We start from the raw sequence: 22,243 nt of genomic DNA on the forward strand, positions 1-22,243 counted from the left end.
GGTTCCAAGAGTGCGGCGCGCGGGCCAAACCAGGCCTGCCGGGGGGATTGAATCCGTCCCGCGCTGTGAGAAGCACGAGAGAAAAACATGCAGCTGTTTGAAATATGTCCACTTGATGTCGCCAAAGCTACGCGCCACCCATGAAGCAACTGAGGCTGTATCTCTTTTTTGATTTATTTCTCTCCCTCTGTATTTCTGTCTTTTTTTCTCTTCCTCACTTTTTTTTCTCCGTCTCTTTTCTCTTTCGCCTCCCTTTTTTCTCTTGTTCTCTTTCCCTTTCTTCTTTGCTTTCTCTTTTCGTTTTCTTTCTCCGTCTCTTTGTTTTTCTTCCTGTCTTTTCCTCCCTCTTCTGTTGCCCTCTTTCTCTCTTCTCTCCTCTCTTTCTGTTTTAATTATTTTTGCTCTTTTTGTTTTCTTTCTCTTTTCTCTCTTGCGTTCTTCCTACCATTTTCTCCCTCCTCTAATGTTCTTTGTATTTCTCTCTGTTTCTTTCTCACTGCTTTTCTCCCTTGCATTTTTCTTAGCTTCTCTTTTACTCTCTCATCTTTTTTCTTCTTTTTTCCCTCCTTTCTCGATCTTTGTTTCCTCCTTTTTCTTCCTCTCTATCGCTCTTCCTCTTCCTTCTTTCATTTCATTGTTCCTCTTTCTCTCCAGCTCTGTCTCTCTTCCTTGGTTCCCTTTTTTTCCTTTTCCTTCTATTTTCCCTGTTTTGCTGTCTCGTTTTTTCTTTGTCGTTCTCTCTTTCTTCCTTTCTCAGTATTTGTATCTCTCCTTTTCTCTCCCTCTCCATAGGACTGAAGCAACCCGCAAAGTTGGTGTTTTTCGATTTAAAAGTATCATTAAGAAACAAAACACTAAAAAGTACCCTCAATAAATAATTTGCATCCACATGACATGATGACATCGCTAGAGTTGCCTCCCTTTCCTCCTTCCTATCCTGGAATGCAAGTCTGCAAAAAGTCTGCAGGGGCCCGTTTGCTGCAGTGCAATCTCACACATAAGCTCTCTCTCTCACGCACACAAACCCCGAGTCTTATTTTAGCAGCCTGCCTGCACGGCTACAGCATCCTTCCTCTGTGACTCAGCACAGGTAAGAATGTTTTATTTCTTTCATGTTATGTTCCTTATCTGCTGCATGAAGGCTTTATGTATTGTCCATGCAGTTGCACTTTGGTGCAGTGTTCTGTGAGAAACTGCTTCGCTGTGTTCAAATGTTGGGTTTTATATGGGACATGGGCGGCAGTGATGCGAATTAAATTTAAAAAATATGCAGTTTGACGTTGATGTCTCTGTGGAGGCAAATTGAGGGCGTGCCTCCTGTTTTGGTTTTGCACTGCCATTTAAAGAGGCTTCAAACTGTCCTGTCACTGTCAGAGGACACACAGATGACCTTAACATCTACATTTACATCCTTAGAGGGACACTGTAATATTTGACCCCTAGATGTATTGTTTTAATGCAACAAAACAAGTGATACAAAATTCAAATAATATTTGAAAAGATGCAAACTCTGTGACTTTTTTGTTATTTTTTCGGAGTGTCAAACTTGTTTTTGCCAAAGGCATAGGGCCAGTAAAACTTATAAGTATAAGTAAATGTAAATGACATTTGACTTCTTCACATGAAAACATTTAAGTCCAGAACATTACAGCTGCATGAAAACATGCACCTACACATAAAGGTACAGGGCTCATGCAGGTGGTTATAAGCCTTAAAAATTCTTGAATTTTCATGTTGTTTTCAATGATTGAAAAGTGCTGAAATATTGGCTGACTGGTTTGTAAAGGCTTTAAATTGTTGCCATGTTTCTCAATAAGTCTGCGTAAAAGTGCCCTATGGTGGCTTCGCTTTGTTGTTAAATTTCTTCCGTTGTGATTAACGGCAGCTTCCATTAGTCTGTATGGCATTGGTCTATGAAGTGTCATTGCCCCCTATGGGACAGGTGTGTGCTACACCTAAACGGTGTGCTACGAAATGTGTATTAGTCAAGTCGAGTCATGTTTATTTGTGACCCCCTTAATCACAAGGGGGTTTCAAAAGGCACAGACTATTATTACACCATCTCCTGATCTGTGCAAGGGTTACACATTGTTGTGGAAAATAGACTCGCATTTGTAGAATAGAGTTGCATACATTAGAAATGTAGAAAAACCTGCTTACGTTGCTTACAGTAGTGAGGGAATGTTGACATCATTCGAGAAGATCCTTGACAAGATAGTCGAGTTTACCAAAATGGGCATGAGACCTACAAGGCCTTTCTTCAAGGACTCTCTGAGCAAACTGAGGCAACAACATGTCCTAATAAGGGTACGAACAACATGTCCGGGTTGATTACTGAGGACTAGGGCCGCCTTTTGGGCTGAAGCTATAAAAGCATTGTTATTTTTGGAGTTCTCTGAGTTCTTTTGGGATGACGAAATAAAAGGCTCCCCCTCATGGCTGGTTCCCGATGTACTTAATTCAATCACGAAAGAAGACTTAAAAGATTATCGAACCTACAATTTCTCCTACAAATGGCGCCCAGACGTGTTTTTTTTTGGCTCAAATTGACTTCTCGTCGTGAACGCTGCCCCGAGAAGCGGTTGAGGTAAGGACAAGGTTTTTCTTTCCTTATTTCGGTTGGCTTGTCGGGGTAAGTGAAGTACATTGGGGCCTGTGACGTGAGGGCTAAATTATGAAAATGCGTGCACGTGGGTAATCCGTCTGTAGTCCGGCAACAAGTTGGACGGATTGTATGAGTTGATATGAGGTTTATGTCCGGAGACAATCTTGTGCTCAGGGACTGTTGTGATGTTTTTGGTCGGGCTCCGGGGAGTCTAGATGAAGTAACAGTGAACTAAGTGACGGTGTTTGTGCATTTGGTGACGGTTCGGTTCTCCGTGGTGATGTTAGGGGAGATCAGTCTAGAAGGCGATGATGACACGTCATCAGTTGCTGATATTTTCAGTGACGGAAAGTAGACGATCTATTAATGGTCCTACGGAGGTGTGTTTTTTTATGTGGAGAGTTATACCGGCAGGGGTTAATGAGCAGATGTTCAGATGTTGTATTATTGAGATGAATTCGCGTATAAACAGCGTCTGAGGAGCTGTGTGTGTACTGACGTTTTTTTTTTCGTTCTGAGCGATATCTCGCTCAGGAATTTTCTTGTGATAATCTGCCGCTCCGTGGCGATGTTAGGGGAGGTCAGTCTAGAAGGCGATGATAACGGGTCATCAGTTGCTGATGTTTTCAGTGACGGAAAGTAGACGATCTATTAATGGTCCTACGGGGATGTGTTTTTTATGTGAAGAGTTATACCGGCAGAGGTTAATGAGCAGATGTTTAGATGTTGTATTATTGAGATGACTTCGCGTATAAACAGCGTCTGAGGAGCTGTGTGTGTACTGACGTTTTTTTTTTTCGTTCTGAGCGATATCTCGCTCAGGAATTTTCTTGTGATAATCTGCCGCTCCGTGGCGATGTTAGGGGAGGTCAGTCTAGAGGGCGATGATAACACGTCATCAGTTGCTGATGTTTTCAGTGACGGAAACTAGACGATCTATTAATGGTCCTACGGAGGTGTGTTTTTTTTATGTGAAGAATTATACCGGCAGAGGTTAATGAGCAGATGTTCAGATGTTGTATTATTGAGATGACCTTGCGTATAAGCAGCGTCTGAGGAGCTGTGTGTGTACTGACGTTTTTTTTTTCGCTCTGAGCGTTATCTCGCTCGGGAATGTTGGCTATTGGTGTGTGCGTGAGTTGTTTGGTGTGCGTCTTTGCCTTTTGCGGTCTTGTGTGTATCTTTCGCGCGTCTGAATGCGTGTTAGGGATGTGAGTGTGTTTGAGACAGTTGTAATCGAACTTTGTGTGTGGGGGTGTGTGCCAGCTGGCGATAATTGTGCGTGTGTCTCTCTGTATGTGGATGTGTGTTCTGTTCGGTTCGGTTTCTCCTCCGCTCGCTCGACCCCGCCCGCCGGAGTGAGTGTGTGCGGATGATTTCTTAACTGTTTAAGGGCTGGGACGACGTTGTGCGGAGGAGAACCTTTGTTTCTTTTTGTCTGTTTTGTTTTTCGGTTTGTTTGGCGTTGGGAGGGGAGTTAAGGACGTCTGGATGAAAGATGGAGTGACTGCTTATTCTCGCGGGCGAGGACACAGTGGTAGTAGAGAGTGGTTTAACGGCATGAGGGGTTTTGGAAAGCAGTGGAACCGGGATGAGAAAATATCGCGCGATTGGTGTGTGAGATAAGTGTAAGATACTTACGTTACTGGGGAATACATTGGGATGAATGATTCGTCCAGCGCTTCGTCTGCGTGTGGCCTCTGATTTGTGAGATCTTGTTCCGTTAAAGGTATAGTTTGGGTAAATTAAGAAAACGATTTGTCAAGCATTTTCAAAAGACAATAAGGAGCAGATTACTCGATCTTGAGGAAGACCATGAAAAATTTAAGAATTTAATTGCTAAGGTGATGTCTTCATGGTCATTTAACCTAGACTAAACATCCGAGTTTGTAAACATGACCGATTTAACAGGATTCTGAAGTCAAACGGACTGTTGAAAAGGGCTGAAGATGGACAGAAAAACAAACAAAGAACAAACAAAGACGTTCACTCATCCGTTGTCTGCGCCGCTTGTCTACAGCAGGGTCGTGGGGACACTGGAGCACATCCAGGCTGTCCTCAAACAGTGAGCAGGGGGCAATCTGAACTGATTGCAGCCAGTTTCGAGGAGAAAGAGGAGGAAAACTGGGCACGACCAAGGTCAGTGATAAGGCTCATGGACACATTCCTGCTGCAGATTGCGGTGGAACGTCACAATGGACTGAGCCAGACAGCCAAGGCCGTCGACGAGGCGGTGATAACGAACAACACGAGTCTGCATTGAATCACGTTAGGATCTTGTTGATTGACGTGGTGTTTACAAATCTGAGGAATATTGATACGTTTGGATTGTAAATTATTTTATTTTTAACACAGGAATACTGCTAAAATTGTATTTTGAATCTGCTTTCCAGGAAAACGGTGATGTGTCTCCAGATGCAGGAGCATCAGGAGGATTATTAAGGAGAATAGGTAACAGGGGAATACCTTTGTAAAATAGCTGGAGAAATAAGGTTACAGGTCTCCGTATTTACAGGCCACGGTAGACGGAGTGCTCAACCAGTATATGAAATCTGTGCAGAGAACAATATCAGGAGCAGTTCCATCAAAAGATCTAGGTGCGGAAACAGTAATAAAGTTTTTGATCAGAGAAGTTATTCCGCGATTTGGTATACCGTCTGAAATAAGCTCAGATGGTCGTAATAAGCATTAGTTCAAAAGGTCGTGGAAAGAGTAAATGGAATATTAAAATCAAAGATAAACAAGATCTGTGTGAGTACTAGGCTCAACTGAGGGGATGCGCTACAGTTAGCGCTGATGAGTTATCGCATGCAAACTCATTGGATCACGCATTTAACACCGCATGAAATGCTAACAGGCAGACCAGTGCCGCATCTGGGAGGTCCCTACAAGGGACCGCCACTTGAGCAACTACAAACTGAACTGAGAGACTGTATGAGACAATTGACGGCTGTCATCTACCGGCTGGTTGAGAGACGAGAGTCCAAGGTCGAACGACCGTTTGAGAAGACGGTGGTCCCAGGGGATCTCGTCTACATCAAGGTTTCGTCGAGAGTGGAACCAACCGAGGCGTAAGGGACCGTACACCGTCGTGAGGGCAACGCCGACCGCAGTCCAGGTCGAGGGCAGCTCAACCTGGTACCATCTGAACCACTGTACCAAGGCTCACGCTGCCACCGTCAATGGGATCAACCAAGATCAACAGGGCAGTAATGTTAAATTAGGAAAACAAGATGTGTATGATAAAGTGGTGTGTGGTAATAAGTTGTTTGATATGGTTGTTACTAGGAGCAGAGCTCGAGAAATCACAACGGCGAATGGAAATCGCGGGTCCGGAAGTGCAGACCTTGACGCATCAAAAAGACAGCAGCCCGGTTAAGTGTGACACTACTGTACAACATGCCAAAACGGTTGAGAATTTGGAAAGTACAAGTACATTTTACCTCATGAAGGGCTCATTGGCCCTGAGGTATGGAAACTCGAAAGTACAAAAATTAAATTATTACGAAAAAAAAAAAAAAAAAAAAAAAAATTGAGATAAGACGAAAACGTGTAAAATATAATTTGTAAAATATGGTGTCATGAGAAACATGCACTCAAAACCTTTTAAAGGGACAGTGTGTATAAATTGACCCCAAGATGTCTCTGCATTGTGTAGTGCAACCGAAATAAAGGTGCTTAACAGGATAAAAGAGGAGAGTCACAGTGCCCAAAGAAGCACTATTTTCTTCTAATTATTGTGTCATATCCACTGCCCCTAGGTGATGCTCATGTTATGGAAACTCTAGTAACTCCAGTTTACAGTCACGTTGTCACACCAGCAGTCCCTGTTTTGGATGTAAATTACTAAAAATACTTTATAAGAAAGCTGATTAAACGACTTAGGTTCACTATCGAGACATTTTTGATAGAAACTCACAGGAAAAAACTTTAACCCAAAACTCAAACAATTTTGATTGGGTGGGTGTTAGGAACTATAAACAGGACATGCGCATTTTACTCCATTGCCCAGCGCCTGTGCTAAAAGTAAATACTAAATATCTTCAGTTTTTTGACATTTTCACAAAATTAACTTTGAGACAAAACGACAGACAAAATGAGCCTCAGCACTCATAAGTGACGGCGGGAGGGAGTCGAATTTTAAGTCCTACACCTCTATTGATATGGAACACTCAAACGTCACACAGTGAAATTAAATTCGCTGAAAGAAAAACACCGTAGAAGTACTACGACAGTAATACGGTAATGCAGAAATGCCACTAGTGATATACTACATAGTTACTGAACGGGTTAACATATCTTAACTGACAATTAAATTTGGCATGACGCTCCATCATCAAAGTGAGGTAAAGGAACGGAAAAGATAAGGTTTAATACAGTATTTACAAAAAACAAAAAAACAGAAATACATACCACACAATACATAAAAATGGTATTATAAAAAGAAATGTGCTGAGCACGGGGGTAAACAAGTTAATCGAACACATTTTTCTACAATTGGGTCAGAATTAAACCTCTAGGGTTTAATCCAGCTATTCGTTTGCAGTTAACCAAAATGGAACAAGAAATGAGATGGCAAAGTATTACAATAATATAAATGGAATTACTAGGAAAAGAAATATGGAGCTTACAAACAGGGACATAGTATATGGTGTTGCTATAATTCTAAAAAGACCAACTACAGAAGTTCTGCAGGAATACTGCTACAAAACTAAAACAGCATTAATACTAGCACTACTAAAGAAATCCTTCAAACATAAAGCCTCAGGTGTACTACAACCTACTTCGAAAATATTACAGAATCTTATTTTGTAAATATTATAAGATTACACTGCAGGAATGGTTGAGTTAAGTGCAGACCGGACCAGAATTCAATCGCGTAACGACCAGTTACTTTATTTAGCAAAATTGTCCAACACCCAGGGACAAAACAAAACAAAAACAGGCTTACAGGCAAACAGGAACTCAGACTAGGAGGAAATAATCCAATTGAGTGAATTGGGATAGATTAATGTGAGTTGAAGGCATGGTTATAAGATCAATGCACGTCAATTTCACATTAAGTAGGCGAAGCTAAAATAGTAGATTTAGTTGGTTTGGTAAAGAAATAAAATGAGAATAAGGTAAAATTAATTGGGATGGTTATATGTCAATTTCCCATTTGGACTGATGGGCTAAAAAGCAAGTGTTAATATTCAATATTCAATATTTATCTGGATAACTCCGGATGAGACCGCAGACTGGATTAATTACATTTATTAATTTATTACAACCAACGACGTTTTATTTATTACACTAACAAGGCCTTTAGTAAAATAGGAGAACGTCATGATTTTTATCTGGTGGCATTAACAGTCGGGAAAACCTACACTAGATGATGGAGCATCTGAGGGAATGGACACATACAATGATCTGGACTAAATGAAATATCTAATAGTAATTTCGGTTGACACACAACACACAAAAGCGCTAGGAATAAAAGCTACAAATATGTTGTTTTCTAATTGTGATTCTCTTGTTGGTATGTCACACTGCCGGGGAGTATGCTGCTGTCTAGGATGGTCAGGATGCATCGTCGCTTCCGGGTTTTGGGCTGCATGGAAACTGCGCGTGATGCCTGCTGGGATGAACACTCACTCCAACATCTGACTTCACGACACCCGTTGACGAATACGACAATGCATGGTCTTCAAATTGTTCACGGGGGTCAGGCCAAAGGCCAATGTGTATACTGTATCATTATCCAGTCATGCACTCATCTTGAAATGTATCAACGACTGTTACCAAAATTTGTTATCACTTATCAGTTCAATTATTCATTTACCTTTATCACGTACCGATCAACCGTCGACGGTCTACGTGTATAATCCAGTATGTACGGATAAAGATAAATGAAGGGGGGGTTAGTGCATGGGTCAGATGTTTGGAGTGTTGGGGTTTTTATCGAAACATGAATAACAAGAGTTGGGATAATCGCAGCAGGCTGACCGCCAGGATCTTATTTTCATTTTTATTTTTTCCGATAATTCTGTGTAGCTATGATTTAAGATACTTTACCAATACCCTGTATTGATTTTTCAATTTTAATTTCCATTCAAAATGGGAGTATAAACTCCCAAAGGGGGGATATGTTGTGGAAAATAGACTCGCATTTGTAGAATAGAGTTGCATACAATTAGAGACATTTATTATGGGTCATGCAAAAAAATGAAGGTAGCGTTTCCCAGTGGGAAATTGTAATGTGAAGAACTTCCTGCAAATGAAAGCTATAGATGAGTGTGATGTTTACCCAACACTTATATGGGGGGGGGGAGAGAGAGATTTGTCTTACAAATATATTTGTGATACAACCACACGCAAGATTAAGAAATTAAATATGTTAATCACAGATATAATGGTGGTTCTTTCTCGTTCTTTTTCTCCATTTCCCCATTTTCTTTTTATCTTGCGGCTTATTTTCTCTCTCTTCCTCTCACTTTCTCTGTTCCTTTCTCTTTCTCTGACTTATTCCCTCTCTCTCTCTCTTGATTTCACTTTCTTCTGCCAGTCTGGCCCTTGTGAGAATGTTTTTTCTACCTTACGGCTGCAAGCTAAAATGAGTGACACGCCTGGTATAATCCCTACTGCATAAATAATCACAATCATGACTAAAAATGGACAGTGAGGCTCATAAATATTTCTTTCCATGTGGCTTCATGAGCAGCATCTTCATCACCATCACCGTCTCTTAAATCTCTCCCCAACTTGTTTACATCCGCGCAGCATTTGGAGTATCGAGATGGCGGAGAACGATCCAAAAGACCCGATACCGCCGCCGGGAACGTTGAGTCCGGGCCAGCTGCAGTCCCACCTCAAAATGGAGCCAAAGACGCTAGGGGTAAGCCAGTCTAAAAAAAAAAAAAAAATCTCAATAATTGCTATCATTTACTAATTACTAGAGCTTACATCAGTTGCGTATAATAATCCAATGAAATCAGTCTGCTAAAAATATTGCATAAAATCATGCTAATAGTCTAAAATATCAGAAAAGAATACTAACATGCCATCAGATTATGCACAATGCTAATATGCTATCGGTCTGGCAAAGAAAATGCTAGCATGCTCTCAATGCATTAAAAAAATCAGACAAAATTCGAACATCAGTCAGCTAACTTTAAATATTTCAAACCCTCCTCCAATAAAAACGCAACACGAGACTTTTAAGTCATTTATATCATTAACACATGACAGTAGTCCTAAAAGTAATGTCCCCAAATCTAATGCTAACATGCTAGCAATGTGCTAAACAGTAGCGGCTTCTCGTTTTTATTCAGGCGATCCAGGTGGTCATCGCGGTGCTCATCCTTTGCCTGAGCATGTCGGTGCTGCGAGTGCACGAAATCCACTTTACGGCCGACATGGCGCTCTTCCTTGTCGTGGTCGTCCAGGTAAGAGACTTGGCACATGCTAATAGCTAACATTCATTCACGTGTTACTAAACCCATAAATATCTTTAAAAATCCCCCTCATTAGGTCCTCTTGTCTGGTTCTGTGTTGATCCACAGTGGACGGAGACCAACTCTGTTTTGGGTGAGTAAGCTTCAAAAGCCGTTACTTTTGGCATGCTGCTTCGCTGAGTAATATAACCGTCGATTCGGATATGATTTCTGCCCAGTGCTCTGAATGTCAAAGTGAAGAAATTCAATGAAGTGCGGGTAAACTGCAGAGTAACTATGACTCACTTGTTAGCCAAATGCCTCGTTTTCTAATGAGAAAAACACATACATGGATTAATGGGATTCCCAATGTCGTTATCCAGTAAGATGGCAATCCTGGCAGAATCAACGGGGAAATGTCTAAGAAATTTAACACAATGTGCCAGGATTGAGACACTGATTTGTGGACTGTCTATATCTATCCATCTTAATTAATTAGCGCAACAATCAAGTTTAATTAAATTCCCATTAACATATACGTGACAGAAACATTCTCTCGACCAGTGGTTCTCACCTGGTGGGTCGGGAACCATAATTTGGCCGCGTACCTATTTTCAGTTGATCGTGTGGGCAGCATAATGCTTGGATTAAAAAAAATAACTGGGTCATTTGAACTCCTTAACATTAGATGGCGGTAATTCTGTTATTTTGGTAGTGTTTTGTGGTATTTTTGTAGAATTACAGTAGTATTTTTTGCAGTATTACTGTAGTATTTGAGTAGTACTGTTTTACATTAGTATTTACATAGCATTTCTGTAGTTTTCTGTAGTATTGTATTTATATTAGTTATCCTGCAGTGATATTTTTGCAGTATTGGATTTTTTGGGAGTATTACAATCATATTTTTCTTGCATTTCTGTAGTTGATATTTTTGTAGTTTTCCTTTAGTACCTCCAGTAGTAGTATTTTTGTATTATAGTATTAGTGCGGTAGAATTTTTGGAGTCTTTTTTGGATATTTTGACCTTTATTCGCTCATGATGTTCAGTGGCATCGGACTAAACCATACGCATATAGTTTTTAATTTATTTATTTTTTCATTTTACATTGTGTGGCGCCATACAACAATCTTTGTACTTGCTGCGAGTAAATGTGTGCTGTGTTGCATTTAGAACATTTATTATCTTTTAAAAAGGGGAATTGCGATCATTAATATTGGCTATGCAAAAAGCACCCCTAAACCAGCGAAGAAGAACCAGCAGCCATTACAAAAGCAGCAATACTGATATTTGATATTGTCTTTTACCAAATCACCACTATTAGCATTCCAGTTAATTCAAATTAAAACTCATATTGGTGGTTTGATATCTTAAAATACAATACAGTATCAGCGCTACTCATTTTTAGCGTAATTAGATGAGGAGCAGATTTTCTTTGCATAAAATAATAATAATCATACATTGTGTTTTGAAGTTGTTGATTGCACTGGAGAAGTCCAAAAATGTCATCCTCACAGCCCCCTTGCCCCTGTCCAGGTGAGAGAGGGATCGGTGTAGCATGTAGACTATTGCATCCTCCGATCCCACCTTCTCCTGGTAGGTAAACTACTCCATCTGGACGAGCTGCCTTGCTGGTTCGCAGTCTTCTCAGCTCTCCACACACTGGGGCTGCAGTTATCTTGAGTGGGGGATGTCCTCCTGCATGCTGGTGTCCAGAGGGGGAGGGACAGCTGCAGTACGTTGGGGTGGTCAAACCTGTTAAAAAAGTTTTTTAACTGGTTGACTCTCCCCACATCTACGTCCACGGCCACACCCTGCTTGGTGCTGCAGTCGGTGATGGTTTTCATCACTTCCCACACCTCCTTTATGCTGTTGTTCTGCAGCTTTTTCTTCAACTTTCTCCTGTACTGCTCCTTCTCTACCCGCAGCTGGACTCTGAGCTCCCTCTGTACACGTTTTATCTCCTGCTGATCACCATCTTTAAAGGCCCTCTTCTTTTGGTTCAGAAGGCACTTGATGTCTCTCGTGATCCAGGGCTTGTTGTTGGCATAGCAGCGTACAGTTCTTACAGGAACAACATTGTCCATACAGAAGTTAATGTAGTCAGTAGCGCAGTTTGCCACCTTCTCAATGTGTCCACTGCTGAACCCTAGATGGACATCCCAGTCGTGTAGTTATGATTGAATAGTTTCTAAGGGCGGATATCGATCCTACATCTAGTTTCTGGATATTGCTCCAAAGTTTGAGTTTGAAATGGACAAAGATGTCCTCCCTTGAAAATGTATACTCAAAAAGCGCAAAATATGTACTGTACCTGCATGCCATGAGGATTCCAATCAGGTGCGCTGTAGACTGGAATTCTAAGGTACGGCGCGTTGTTTTTTTCAGGTGAAATGCGCTCTGGTACTTCATTTGATCAGCGCCGCGTTCGCCACGGCCGCCTTGGGCTTGATGTCCAAGCACTTGCCGTACCGCCAGGACTCGTACCACTGCGAACACTGCCGCCGCCTGGAGTACCACGCTTTGGTAATACACCGCGACGCGCAATCTCACGTAAACGCGTAGCTGATAGTCACTCGGGAGTAGCGGCCCACAAAATACACCGGTCTTGTCCGGTGCAGCGCTGAAACAATGTGTTTGCGAGATGGGAGGAAGTATGTATGCGGAGTCAATCCGTTATTTAGGGGTTACATTATTGGTCATTTAGAGCAGTTCGTATCAATAACTAACTGTATATCGTTTTGGTGCTAACACGTAATCGTGGATAAACAGGGTAGTGTGGGTATTTCCAACAAAATGCTATCGATATTGTTTTTTTTGAGGAATGACGTTTTTTTTAACCACTGGGAAGCTCAAAATAATACATAACTGAGCCAAATTGTATATTTTACTAATACTAATTTCCCCATAAGTCTGCTTTGTTAACGCTAATGCAGCGCAGACCTAGTCTTTATCTTTTACGCTTCCTAATTACGCAGCATCTTTGCCAAGAGGTCCGTGCAGTCAGGTTTATTGTGGAGAAGCGTGGTACCATACCAGGGATGTCAAACTCATTTTAGATCGGGGAGGGGGCACATGGTAGAACATTCTCACGGGGGCCAAAGTAGCAGATTAGAGGGATTGAGAAGGAGAGAGAAAAAAAGAGAAACGGGGAATTGGAGAGAGAAAAGAGACAAGAACAAGAAAGCTAGAGAAAGAGAAAAAAGTTAGTAAGAGATTAAAGAAAAAGCGAGAGGCAGAAAGAGAGCGAACACAAGAGAGATTGAAAGGGAGAAAGAAAGAGCAAAACATGAGGAAAATGGAGAGCAAGAAGGTAAGAGAGAAAAAAGATGAAGACTGAATGAAAGAAAAACAGACATAGAGAGAGGGACGGGTGTAAAGAAAAAACAAAGGAGATGGAAAAATGAGAGACGGGTAGACAAAGATAAAAAAGCGAAAGAGAAATACATGTCTCGCACTTCTCTCATCGTCGTCTGGCGGGGCGGATCCCAACCCGCGGGCCGCACGTTTGACGTCCCCGCACGACAGCATCCCTTCGGGAACCCCCCGCGGACTGTGAAGCGGTCTTGCGGCCATCTTTCTTTTGTGTCTTCGCAGCTACATTGTTTCAGGAAATGCACCGAGCTGATCGAGCAAAAGTGCAAAGTAAGCGTGAATCCGCTTGAGGCCTCTTGCCACGAGGCAACTTTAGCTAAGGTGGCGTTTGGGATGCCTTCTTAGATGCTGATCGACGGCATCCTGGCCACGCTTGTCATCTTCCTGGTGCTGGAGCTGCTCATCTGTATCACCGCCATGCTCTTCGGCCTCACCGTGCTAGCTGCGCGCCGCACCCAGGTATTCTTCACTTTTATGCACATACACCTTTATATATATATATATATATAAAGAAAGCCAGTAACGGTGAGAAAGAGTGAGAGAAAAAGAGAAAGTAAAAATCAATGAGAAAAAGAGAACTAGAGAATGAAAGGGCGAAAAAGAGACACGGGGAGAAATACACACAGAGTGAGATGGTGAGAGAAAGAGTGCGAGTAACTGAGAGAGCAAGCAAGAGTAACGAAGAGAGAAAGAGAGAGAGAGCTGGAGTGAAAGAGCACGAGAGCCAGAGAGAGAGAGAGAGACACACACAACATTGCTATGCTATTCGGCCTGAACATGCTAGCTGCACGCCGCATGCAGATGTTCCCATTTTCACCCTCTTCCACTCGCACGCGGTGCTCAATACTTAATACTTCATTTTCATTGAAAACCTTAAATGGGCTCCAAATTTTCAACCTATCTTGGAATTAAAATGTTTACTTTCAAACTAAATGAGGATTTTCAATATCAAACCATGATTTTTAAAACCGTAACCCAGGGTGTCAAACTCATCCAATATTAAAAATGTATTCTTTTTAGAAACCTTAACCCAAGCTTTGAACCCTAATATGAATACTACACTAACCCCAAATTAAAACCTTACTCTTTGTTTGAAAGACTAAAACATTTTGTTCAAATCCTAATCGTTCACATTGAAAAGTTTCATGTCATTTAAAGGGCCATCTTTTTGGAAAATGCCATGTTTTCTACAGTCAAATCATACTTTGAAACCCTAGCTGTCTTAAAACCCTAAATTGGAATCCTAAATGTAGTTGTAAACCTAGTGTACATTTTGAAACCTTAATTAGCGTGATCCTTTCGATTTTCTTTTTAATGAGTGAAAAATTAGAATATACGTTTTATTCATTTGTGTCTGTGGGTCAGGTTCCGAGCGAGCGCCCTCGCTACCCCCAATCCCGCCCCCCGCCGTCTCCGGCCGCTCAGGCCGTCCGGGCCGCGCCCCCGGCTGCCGCCCTGCCACCGCCATCCCAGGTAGGAGACACGCCCACTTTGTGCGGAACGATCCAAAACGCTATTATTGCCGTGTTTAGCAGGTGGCCGTGGTGGTGACGGAGCCCGACTCTGATTTGGTGGAAGAAGTGGCGACCCCGCCCACCGAGCCTCAAGTGGAGCCCATTTAAGCCCCGCCTCTTTCACGGGGTCACTTATTTTCAGTATACACCTTCTAGCCCTCCAGGTTATAACGTCACAAAACCCCCAATTGAAGCATATAAATTGAATTTTAAACACAATATTTTATATTGCCTGCAGAAACGACCCTGTTGGATGTTGTTACCACTCCTCACTCATATTAATATAGTTCAAGAAAAATAAAAGGAGTGAAAATGTATTTTGGATGCATTGTTTGCGCCGAACTTCTCTGGCTTTTTTTGTGTGTGTGTGTGGGTGTGTCATCTGCCCATCATTGTTCTTTTTCTTTTACTTCGTGTCTGCACATCACTGAACAAGAGTGGGACGAAATCCAATGATAAGTGGATAATCAAAAATGAGATCTCTGGTTTTCTTTGGACCTGGTCCTTCAAATCAAGTTATGTTGTTGGGCACAGACTGGGTCGGGCTGGATTGGATTTTTTTCTTTTAAAACCTGCACCTACTATGTCTAGGGTAATGATATTGTTTGGGTTAGAATTTTGGCTCCAATCAAAAGAAGTATCGGTAACATGCCTGTATTAAGCTTGCTGGGCTGTGGGTTCAATCGTCAAACAAGCCGGGAAACATTTTGAACAGGGTTTGTGTTTTGGATTATGGTTAGATTGTGTAACAACACGAGTAGCTCAAATGGTAACGTGTGTATCACACTGACGGGTTGCGGGTTCAATATCCAGTGAAGTCAGTTCAAATTCTATGGTTTTGGTAGCAGCTAGGATTATGTATACCGCCTCGATTTGGGTTTTAACCTAGAACCTTGTGAATGTAATGCAGGCATCTTCGCCAGTAGGCTACCGGTGGTGTCACCCATTCTAACCATAACTAACCCTAACCGTAGCTCCCACCCAAACCATCGCCCTAGTAACACCCAGAACCATCTTCATAACCATGTCATCAGTCGTTGAAATGGTAAGAGGTCTGAATTACACCCACAGAATTGTGGCTTCAAACCTTAGTCAAAGAAGGTCAAACTCTAAATTAGGGTTTTAATTGGGTTTAGGCCTGGGTGAAGATTTTTTTTTTAATTGCTACAACAAAAATGTTATCCTATTTAACTTTAAGTTTAGCTCCACCTAAAGCTAGAAAATGACACCAGGAGTGTTAGGTGATCAAACGCAGAGGAAAGAAGCAGCGCTGTAGAACAATATCATAAACATGATCGGAATGTAACCTTACAAGACGACGACGACGTCATATGTAAGAAGTAGAGGAATTTTCGTGGTCGACAAGTTAAGAAAATTATAGTTGCACTTTTTTGTTATGTAGCGCATTCTGTATTATCACAAAGAACTGTATATAGTTGCTGAAAATGAATATACATTTAAGGACACCAAGTGTATATTGTGTCAAATAAAATCTTTCAAACAAATCCAGGAGGTCTCAAACTTAATTGACTCGTGGGGCGCCGAAGCCGGGGTCTGAGAAGGGTTTTACATAAAAAACCTCTGAACAAAATTTTCCACTACTCTAATATACAGTGGCTTGCAAAATTATTTGTGACCTTTTGCCACATTTTAGACGTCAAACATCAAGATATAAAATCTTAATTTCTTATGAAAGAATCAATAAGTGGGACACAATCATGAAGTGGAACACACTTTATTGGATTTTTTTAAAACCCCAACCTGGCAGATTAACTTGATTTGATAACAGGCAGGGCCCAAAATAAACCTGAAGCTTTTATTTGCTGCCAAACTAAACACAAGCATACATTACGGTATATTTAAATTCCAACCACCCATTTTTGCACCACTTGGCCTCAGTAGGGTCGCGGGGGTGCTGGAGCCCATCCCAGCTATCTCGGCAGTTGCAGGCCACACAGAGACCAACAACTCGCTCGCTCATTCACACCTAGGGACAATTTGGACTGGCCAATTAAATTGACATGCATGTTTTGGGAATGTGGGAGGAAACCCACGCAAGCGCAGGGAGAACATGCGAACTCCACACAGGAAAGTTGATATATTCAAATTACTACACGAAATAGGATCTAAAAAAAAAATTCTCATCAAGATATACTATGAATATCAATCAATCAGTAATAATTTACCTAGGTTGCACTTACGTTAAAGGAACAATGTCTTTTAACTGACCACTAGATGATGTATTGTGTGGTGCAACCGAAAAGTGCTAAAAAGCACAACGAAGTATACAAACTACAAAGATTCAAAGTGACCAAAACCTAATATTATATTCTCTCACTTTTTTGCCTAACTTCACGAAGATAAGTAGAAAAAGAAAAATAGGGGGGAAGGGAGAAGAGAGAATAAAGAAAAGGAAAAACAGGAATAAAAAGAGACAAAATGAAAAGGAAAAAAAGCCAGAAAAGGGAAGGAATAAAAGTAAAAATGAGTAAGATAGAAAAGGAATAACAAATACTTTCCTTAAGGTTAGCAACCATTATTTTACGAGGGAATTTTTTTAACAGCTTTTAAAAAAAAAATCTGTTCGTGGAAAACAACTAAAATGATTTACTAAAGAGAAGACTTCTTAGCAGCAAGATAGCAGCCAATGATGTCAGTTCCCTCTAGGTGAGGATCATCTTGTGTATTTTTAAGAAAAACATGCATGTTTGCATGATAGTTGATTTACTTTTGCCGATCTGAATATTGTTTTTGGAATAAAGTTTTTCCAACATGAGACGGCAAATACACGCTCTCCCTTTAAAGGGATCAGTGAACCGTGATAGAACAGTAGCCAACAGATGGCAGCATTGTATCGATTTTTAGATCAGGCCCGTCATCAAAGCAATGCTTCTTTAAAAATGTGATTGTCCAAATGCTTAAAGAGACAGTATGTATTATTTAGCACCCCAATCAACTTTGAAAAACCGATTGATTTAAATAAGCTAAAAAGTACATCAACTATGACAATAACTACATATTTTCAATACTTGTTGGTCGAGAATTTTGTATTTAATTTACATAATATGAGATCACCTGGAGGGAACTTAAAATCATGTTACGGGTACCCTAAAAATTCAAAAAGACAGGAGAAAAAAAAATGACAAGTAAAATGGTGCTGCTTCGGGTACTTGAAAACCAAAAACGTTACGAAGAAAAAAATCATAAGAAAAAAGGTGCTTGGTCATTTCGAGTCGCCGTAGTCTGTATTCCACTTTCTCCTTTGAAGCACTCACACGACACAATCAAATGACATTTAGTGGTCAAATAATACACACTGTCCCCTTTTTGTGTAAAAAGAAAACTGTACCTGCATTTTGCCATGATCACGTTGAGGTTTACTGTGGAAAAGCAACAAAAATCTTGTACTTATTGACCTTAAGAAAAAAATATAAAGTATTACATCTGTTATCGCAGTTAAGGGGGGGGGGGCAGGACCCCCCCTGTGACTAGAGGTAAGATCGGGCCAAAAAAAAGCACCCGAGCCCGACGCAGGCCCGAGGGGTATTAAACCCGACCCGGACCGAGCCCGACTAATTAACTGGATTTGCTGGCCCGGCCCGCAAGGGGCCCGATATTACATATTTTATTTATAAGGAGGGGTGATTTATGATAACAAATTAAACTCTGCCTTTTGTTACAACATCTAGGCCTAAGTTATATAAAACTGTATAAACATTTACATCTTTTATATTTCTGTGTCTGCACTGCAGATGTTACATTAAGCGACAATCTGTCATTGACGGGTTTTTTTTTTGAGGTAGCGAAAACATTTAAGGGCGTCCGTCATTTTGACGACTTGATCATTGGGCCATAATCCACAGCAGCAGTAGTAGTACGTCCTTAAGATTTTAGCGCAGCACTTTCATTGGGGGGGTGTTGACGTGTTGTGCCCTTTTCCGACTCCTATGCAAATTCCCCAGCCCCCCCCCCCCCCCCCCCCCTGATCGTATTCTATATAAAACGCTTATTAAAACAATAAAGCGAGCTAATTATAATAATTGGGAGATCCTAGTCTATATAACGCGTTTATTTAAACAATAAAGCGTGATTTTATTCTGCAAATTGCGTTTTTTAACGCGGATGAAAATGTCACCAACGTCAATGTACGCTTCCGACAAAAGCGATCGTATTCTATATAAAACGCTTATTAAAACAATAAAGCAAGCTAATTATAACAATTGGGAGATCCTAGTCCTAGTCCTAATTAATTTAAAAAAAAAAAAAAAAAAAAAAAAAAAAGCAGGACCGAACCCGACCCGACCCGACCCGACCGTATGACTGACATTTCAGGCCCGACCCGGCCCGAAATTGCCTCGGGTTCGGGTTCGGGTTCGGGCTCGGGCCATAAATCTTAGGTCTACCTGTGACACGTGTAAATGGGTGAATTAGCTACACCCCTTTATAAAAGCCCCCAAGGATCAAACTTCCCTCGAGAACGTAAAAAAATAAAACTTGAGACAAAAACACAGAATTGCAGTCAAACGAACGATCTTTATTGTCATTGTACAAAATTCGAAGATTTCTCCTTTCAGTGCAAGAAAGCGATTTAGAGAACGCCTGGCTAGCTGATCGCTAGCATCAGGTAAACTCTAGTTGAGCCAGGTCTCTGATGATAAAAATACAAGAGTCCTAATTGTTGCGGTTTCCTGGGTAATGGGTCTGACGTTGGTGAGATACAGGCTTGTCACGTAACAGTAGGCCGGACCCTTAATGCTTTCTCTCCCGATGTCGCCTCAGTCCTTTCCCGTACCCGAAAAAAATCCACGGAGCACCTGCTGAACATCCGCATTTCTTTGCACTCTTCTGACTTTCCTCAAAGTCTGATTTAATGAGTTTATTTTCAATGTAACGAGCCGCTGAAAATCAGCTGTCGCCGTGCTTTACAGTTTGTTTTGACTTATGTACCCGCCTAGCCCGGCTGTTTGACTGACAGCATACACAAACCTATCACAGTCTCGCCCAACCAACACAGACACACAACCTGGCGCTGTGATAGCATTTGCTGTGTGCTGTCGGCTGCAGAACCCAACGCACAATACAATATCAATGACAATAAAGACACTTGAATTCAAACTCCGCCAAGTATGAAAAATATGGAAAGTAAACCAGCGAAGGATTACTGTAGATTTTTTTTTTTTTTTTTACATTTATACCCAATAAAAAATAAATCATTGTTCATATTGTATCACTAAACAGCCACTAGAGGACACCTGATTCCATTATCAATCACCATTTCTGGTATATTGGGATGTGACGTGGTACAACCTCATTCTAATGATTTTAAATAAGTGTCTGTGAGGAAAGGCCATCAGGCCAACTATTAGCAGCCAACTTCATTACAAGAGCAAGCGAGACACGCCGGAAGGGAGGCGTTTTAACGCGGCTGCAGGAAGAAAAAAACCCAGTATGTGCGTTAAACCCCTCGACGCCCCCTCCACCCCTTTCCCCCTTGTTGGCTTTGCCATGGTAACCAGACGTTGCGCTCCCAATGCAGTCGCTTAATGCTCTTTCGCAGCCGGCCGCTGAACCATCTGCGTACTAATGTGCCAGGGTCTGGCCCGAGAGTCAGAAAAAATGGAAAACGGAATCATGAGCAGGGTGTGCTGTCCGTTTGGGCACCTCGTGCCTTTAAACTTTAGTCGAGAGAAAGACAGAATATTTCAACTAATGCCAGCTGTTGTTAATGACAAGAACTGCAATGGCCAAGCGATGCCACCAGAGAGCAGCGTCGGCCTCATTTTGGCAGACTTGTTTTCGGTTTCTTCATCTGTCACGCCGTCTATCAAGTCAAGACTGCCGAGACACGTGGCAACTATTTCAAGCATTTACAATCACCCCAAATTCAAGCGCTTTTCAAATCTTAAAAACGCAACGTTACAATCCTAGCATTTAAGGATTTCGAGTTCCCATACAAACCCTGAACTTTTTAATTTTGTTTGCCTTAATCATGAGCTTTCTCAATGGATATCACATATTTTGAAACACCCTGTATTTTGTAGGGTGTTTAACTTTGGAAGTTCTACACATAAGAGTTTCACAGTAGGGATTAAAAAAAAACTGTACTTGCAGTGAACGTCATTGTGAATTCCTTGTCTCAATCGGGAGGCCAGACATGTCGAAAAGGACACTTCGATTTGTTAAGGAAAGCAATAACACAAATGACAGTGATGTTACCTTGTTCAGCTTGCTTGGGTTTTGGTGCATTTTTTTCCGAGTACAGGGATTGTACACAGTTTCCATGGCCAAATTCAAGCACTTTTTTAAGGACTTTTAAAGGCAATTTTCCATGTTCTACAGTACCATTTAGGTATGTAATGTGTAGAGCCACAAATATATCTGGGGTTTACAAATGCAATTTTTATTCTTGTGCATGCACCTATCAAGACATGATTTTTAGGGGTAAATAGCAAATATGTTGCTTCGTGAGACAAACCATTCCCCAAATAGAGGTTTGGTAAAAATGTATCTTACATTTTCAGTTGCAGGAAGCTGTATTACAATTCACCACTGGGAAACGCTTCCTTCATTTTTTACATGGCCCATAATAAATGTCCGTAAATGATACTGAGGTACCAAAACACAATTCCAAGTGCCTGTTTAGGTGTTGCAACACGCCTGTCCACTTGGGCACGACCCGGCTGGGGCGATGACACTTCATAGGACAATGCCATACAAACCAATACCAGCTGCAGTTAATCACAAGATGAGAAGAAATGCATTGGCCAGGCGAAGCCACCAGAGAGCAGTGTCTGCATCATTTTTACGCTGAATTGTCGCGAAACATGGCAAGAATTCCAAGCCTTTATGAGCGCTTCACCCGAAATTCAAGAACTTTTCAATCCTTGAAAACACCACACAAAGCTTTTTCAAGGGTTTTGAGCGGCTGTCCCGGTCCTTTCGTACATCAGGCCCGTTTTGAGACATTTCTCGCATGCATCTTTGTTCCCAAGGACCTCACCTGTGAGCGTTGACATCATCACAGGTTAAGGGTCTCAGGGACAAGGAAGCACACTGCTGCTCCGGCGGGCTGAAGACCCCCAGAAAACTGGTCCGAGAGGGGAAAAGTCGCTGCCGCAGTCCGCCATTTTGCGTCGCCGGCTGCAACGAGACACATACAAGTTAGGATGGCAGTTTCGAAAAAGGTGATTTTTCTTTTCTTTTCCCCCCTCCGGAACTTCCGACGGATCGATCGGCCCGGCCGCCACCATGATTTACTCTCCCTTCTTTGTCTCTCCCTGGCCCACTTTTACGAGCCCTCCTCTCCGTCAAACCGCGCCGCGGCAGCCGCAACTTG

General features: G+C 41.6%; 1 protein-coding gene across 4 annotated transcripts; it reads left to right on the forward strand.

Moving 5' to 3' along the window:
• Window positions 1-945: 945 nt before the first annotated feature.
• LOC148371248 (uncharacterized) lies at window positions 946-16,416 on the forward strand. 4 transcript variants are annotated; one of them, XM_088329225.1, is made up of 9 exons: window positions 946-1,090; window positions 9,368-9,482; window positions 9,919-10,032; window positions 10,118-10,174; window positions 12,407-12,544; window positions 13,616-13,663; window positions 13,739-13,852; window positions 14,759-14,866; window positions 14,926-16,416. In XM_088329225.1, the coding sequence occupies exons 2-9, from the start codon at window positions 9,384-9,386 to the stop codon at window positions 15,013-15,015; spliced, it is 768 nt and encodes a 255-aa protein (XP_088185351.1). In that variant the 5' UTR covers window positions 946-1,090; window positions 9,368-9,383; the 3' UTR covers window positions 15,016-16,416. The 4 variants fall into 4 exon arrangements, with proteins under 4 accessions (XP_088185351.1, XP_088185349.1, XP_088185348.1 ...); XM_088329223.1 differs by lacking the exon at window positions 946-1,090 and having other exon boundaries at window positions 6,723-9,482; window positions 14,929-16,416; XM_088329222.1 differs by lacking the exon at window positions 946-1,090 and having other exon boundaries at window positions 6,728-9,482.
• Window positions 16,417-22,243: the final 5,827 nt, after the last annotated feature.

Source organism: Urocampus carinirostris, chromosome 2 (assembly GCF_059441175.1).
Source record: "Urocampus carinirostris isolate Australia breed hairy pipefish chromosome 2, RoL_Ucar_1.0, whole genome shotgun sequence".
Taxonomy (NCBI): Eukaryota; Metazoa; Chordata; class Actinopteri; order Syngnathiformes; family Syngnathidae; genus Urocampus; species Urocampus carinirostris.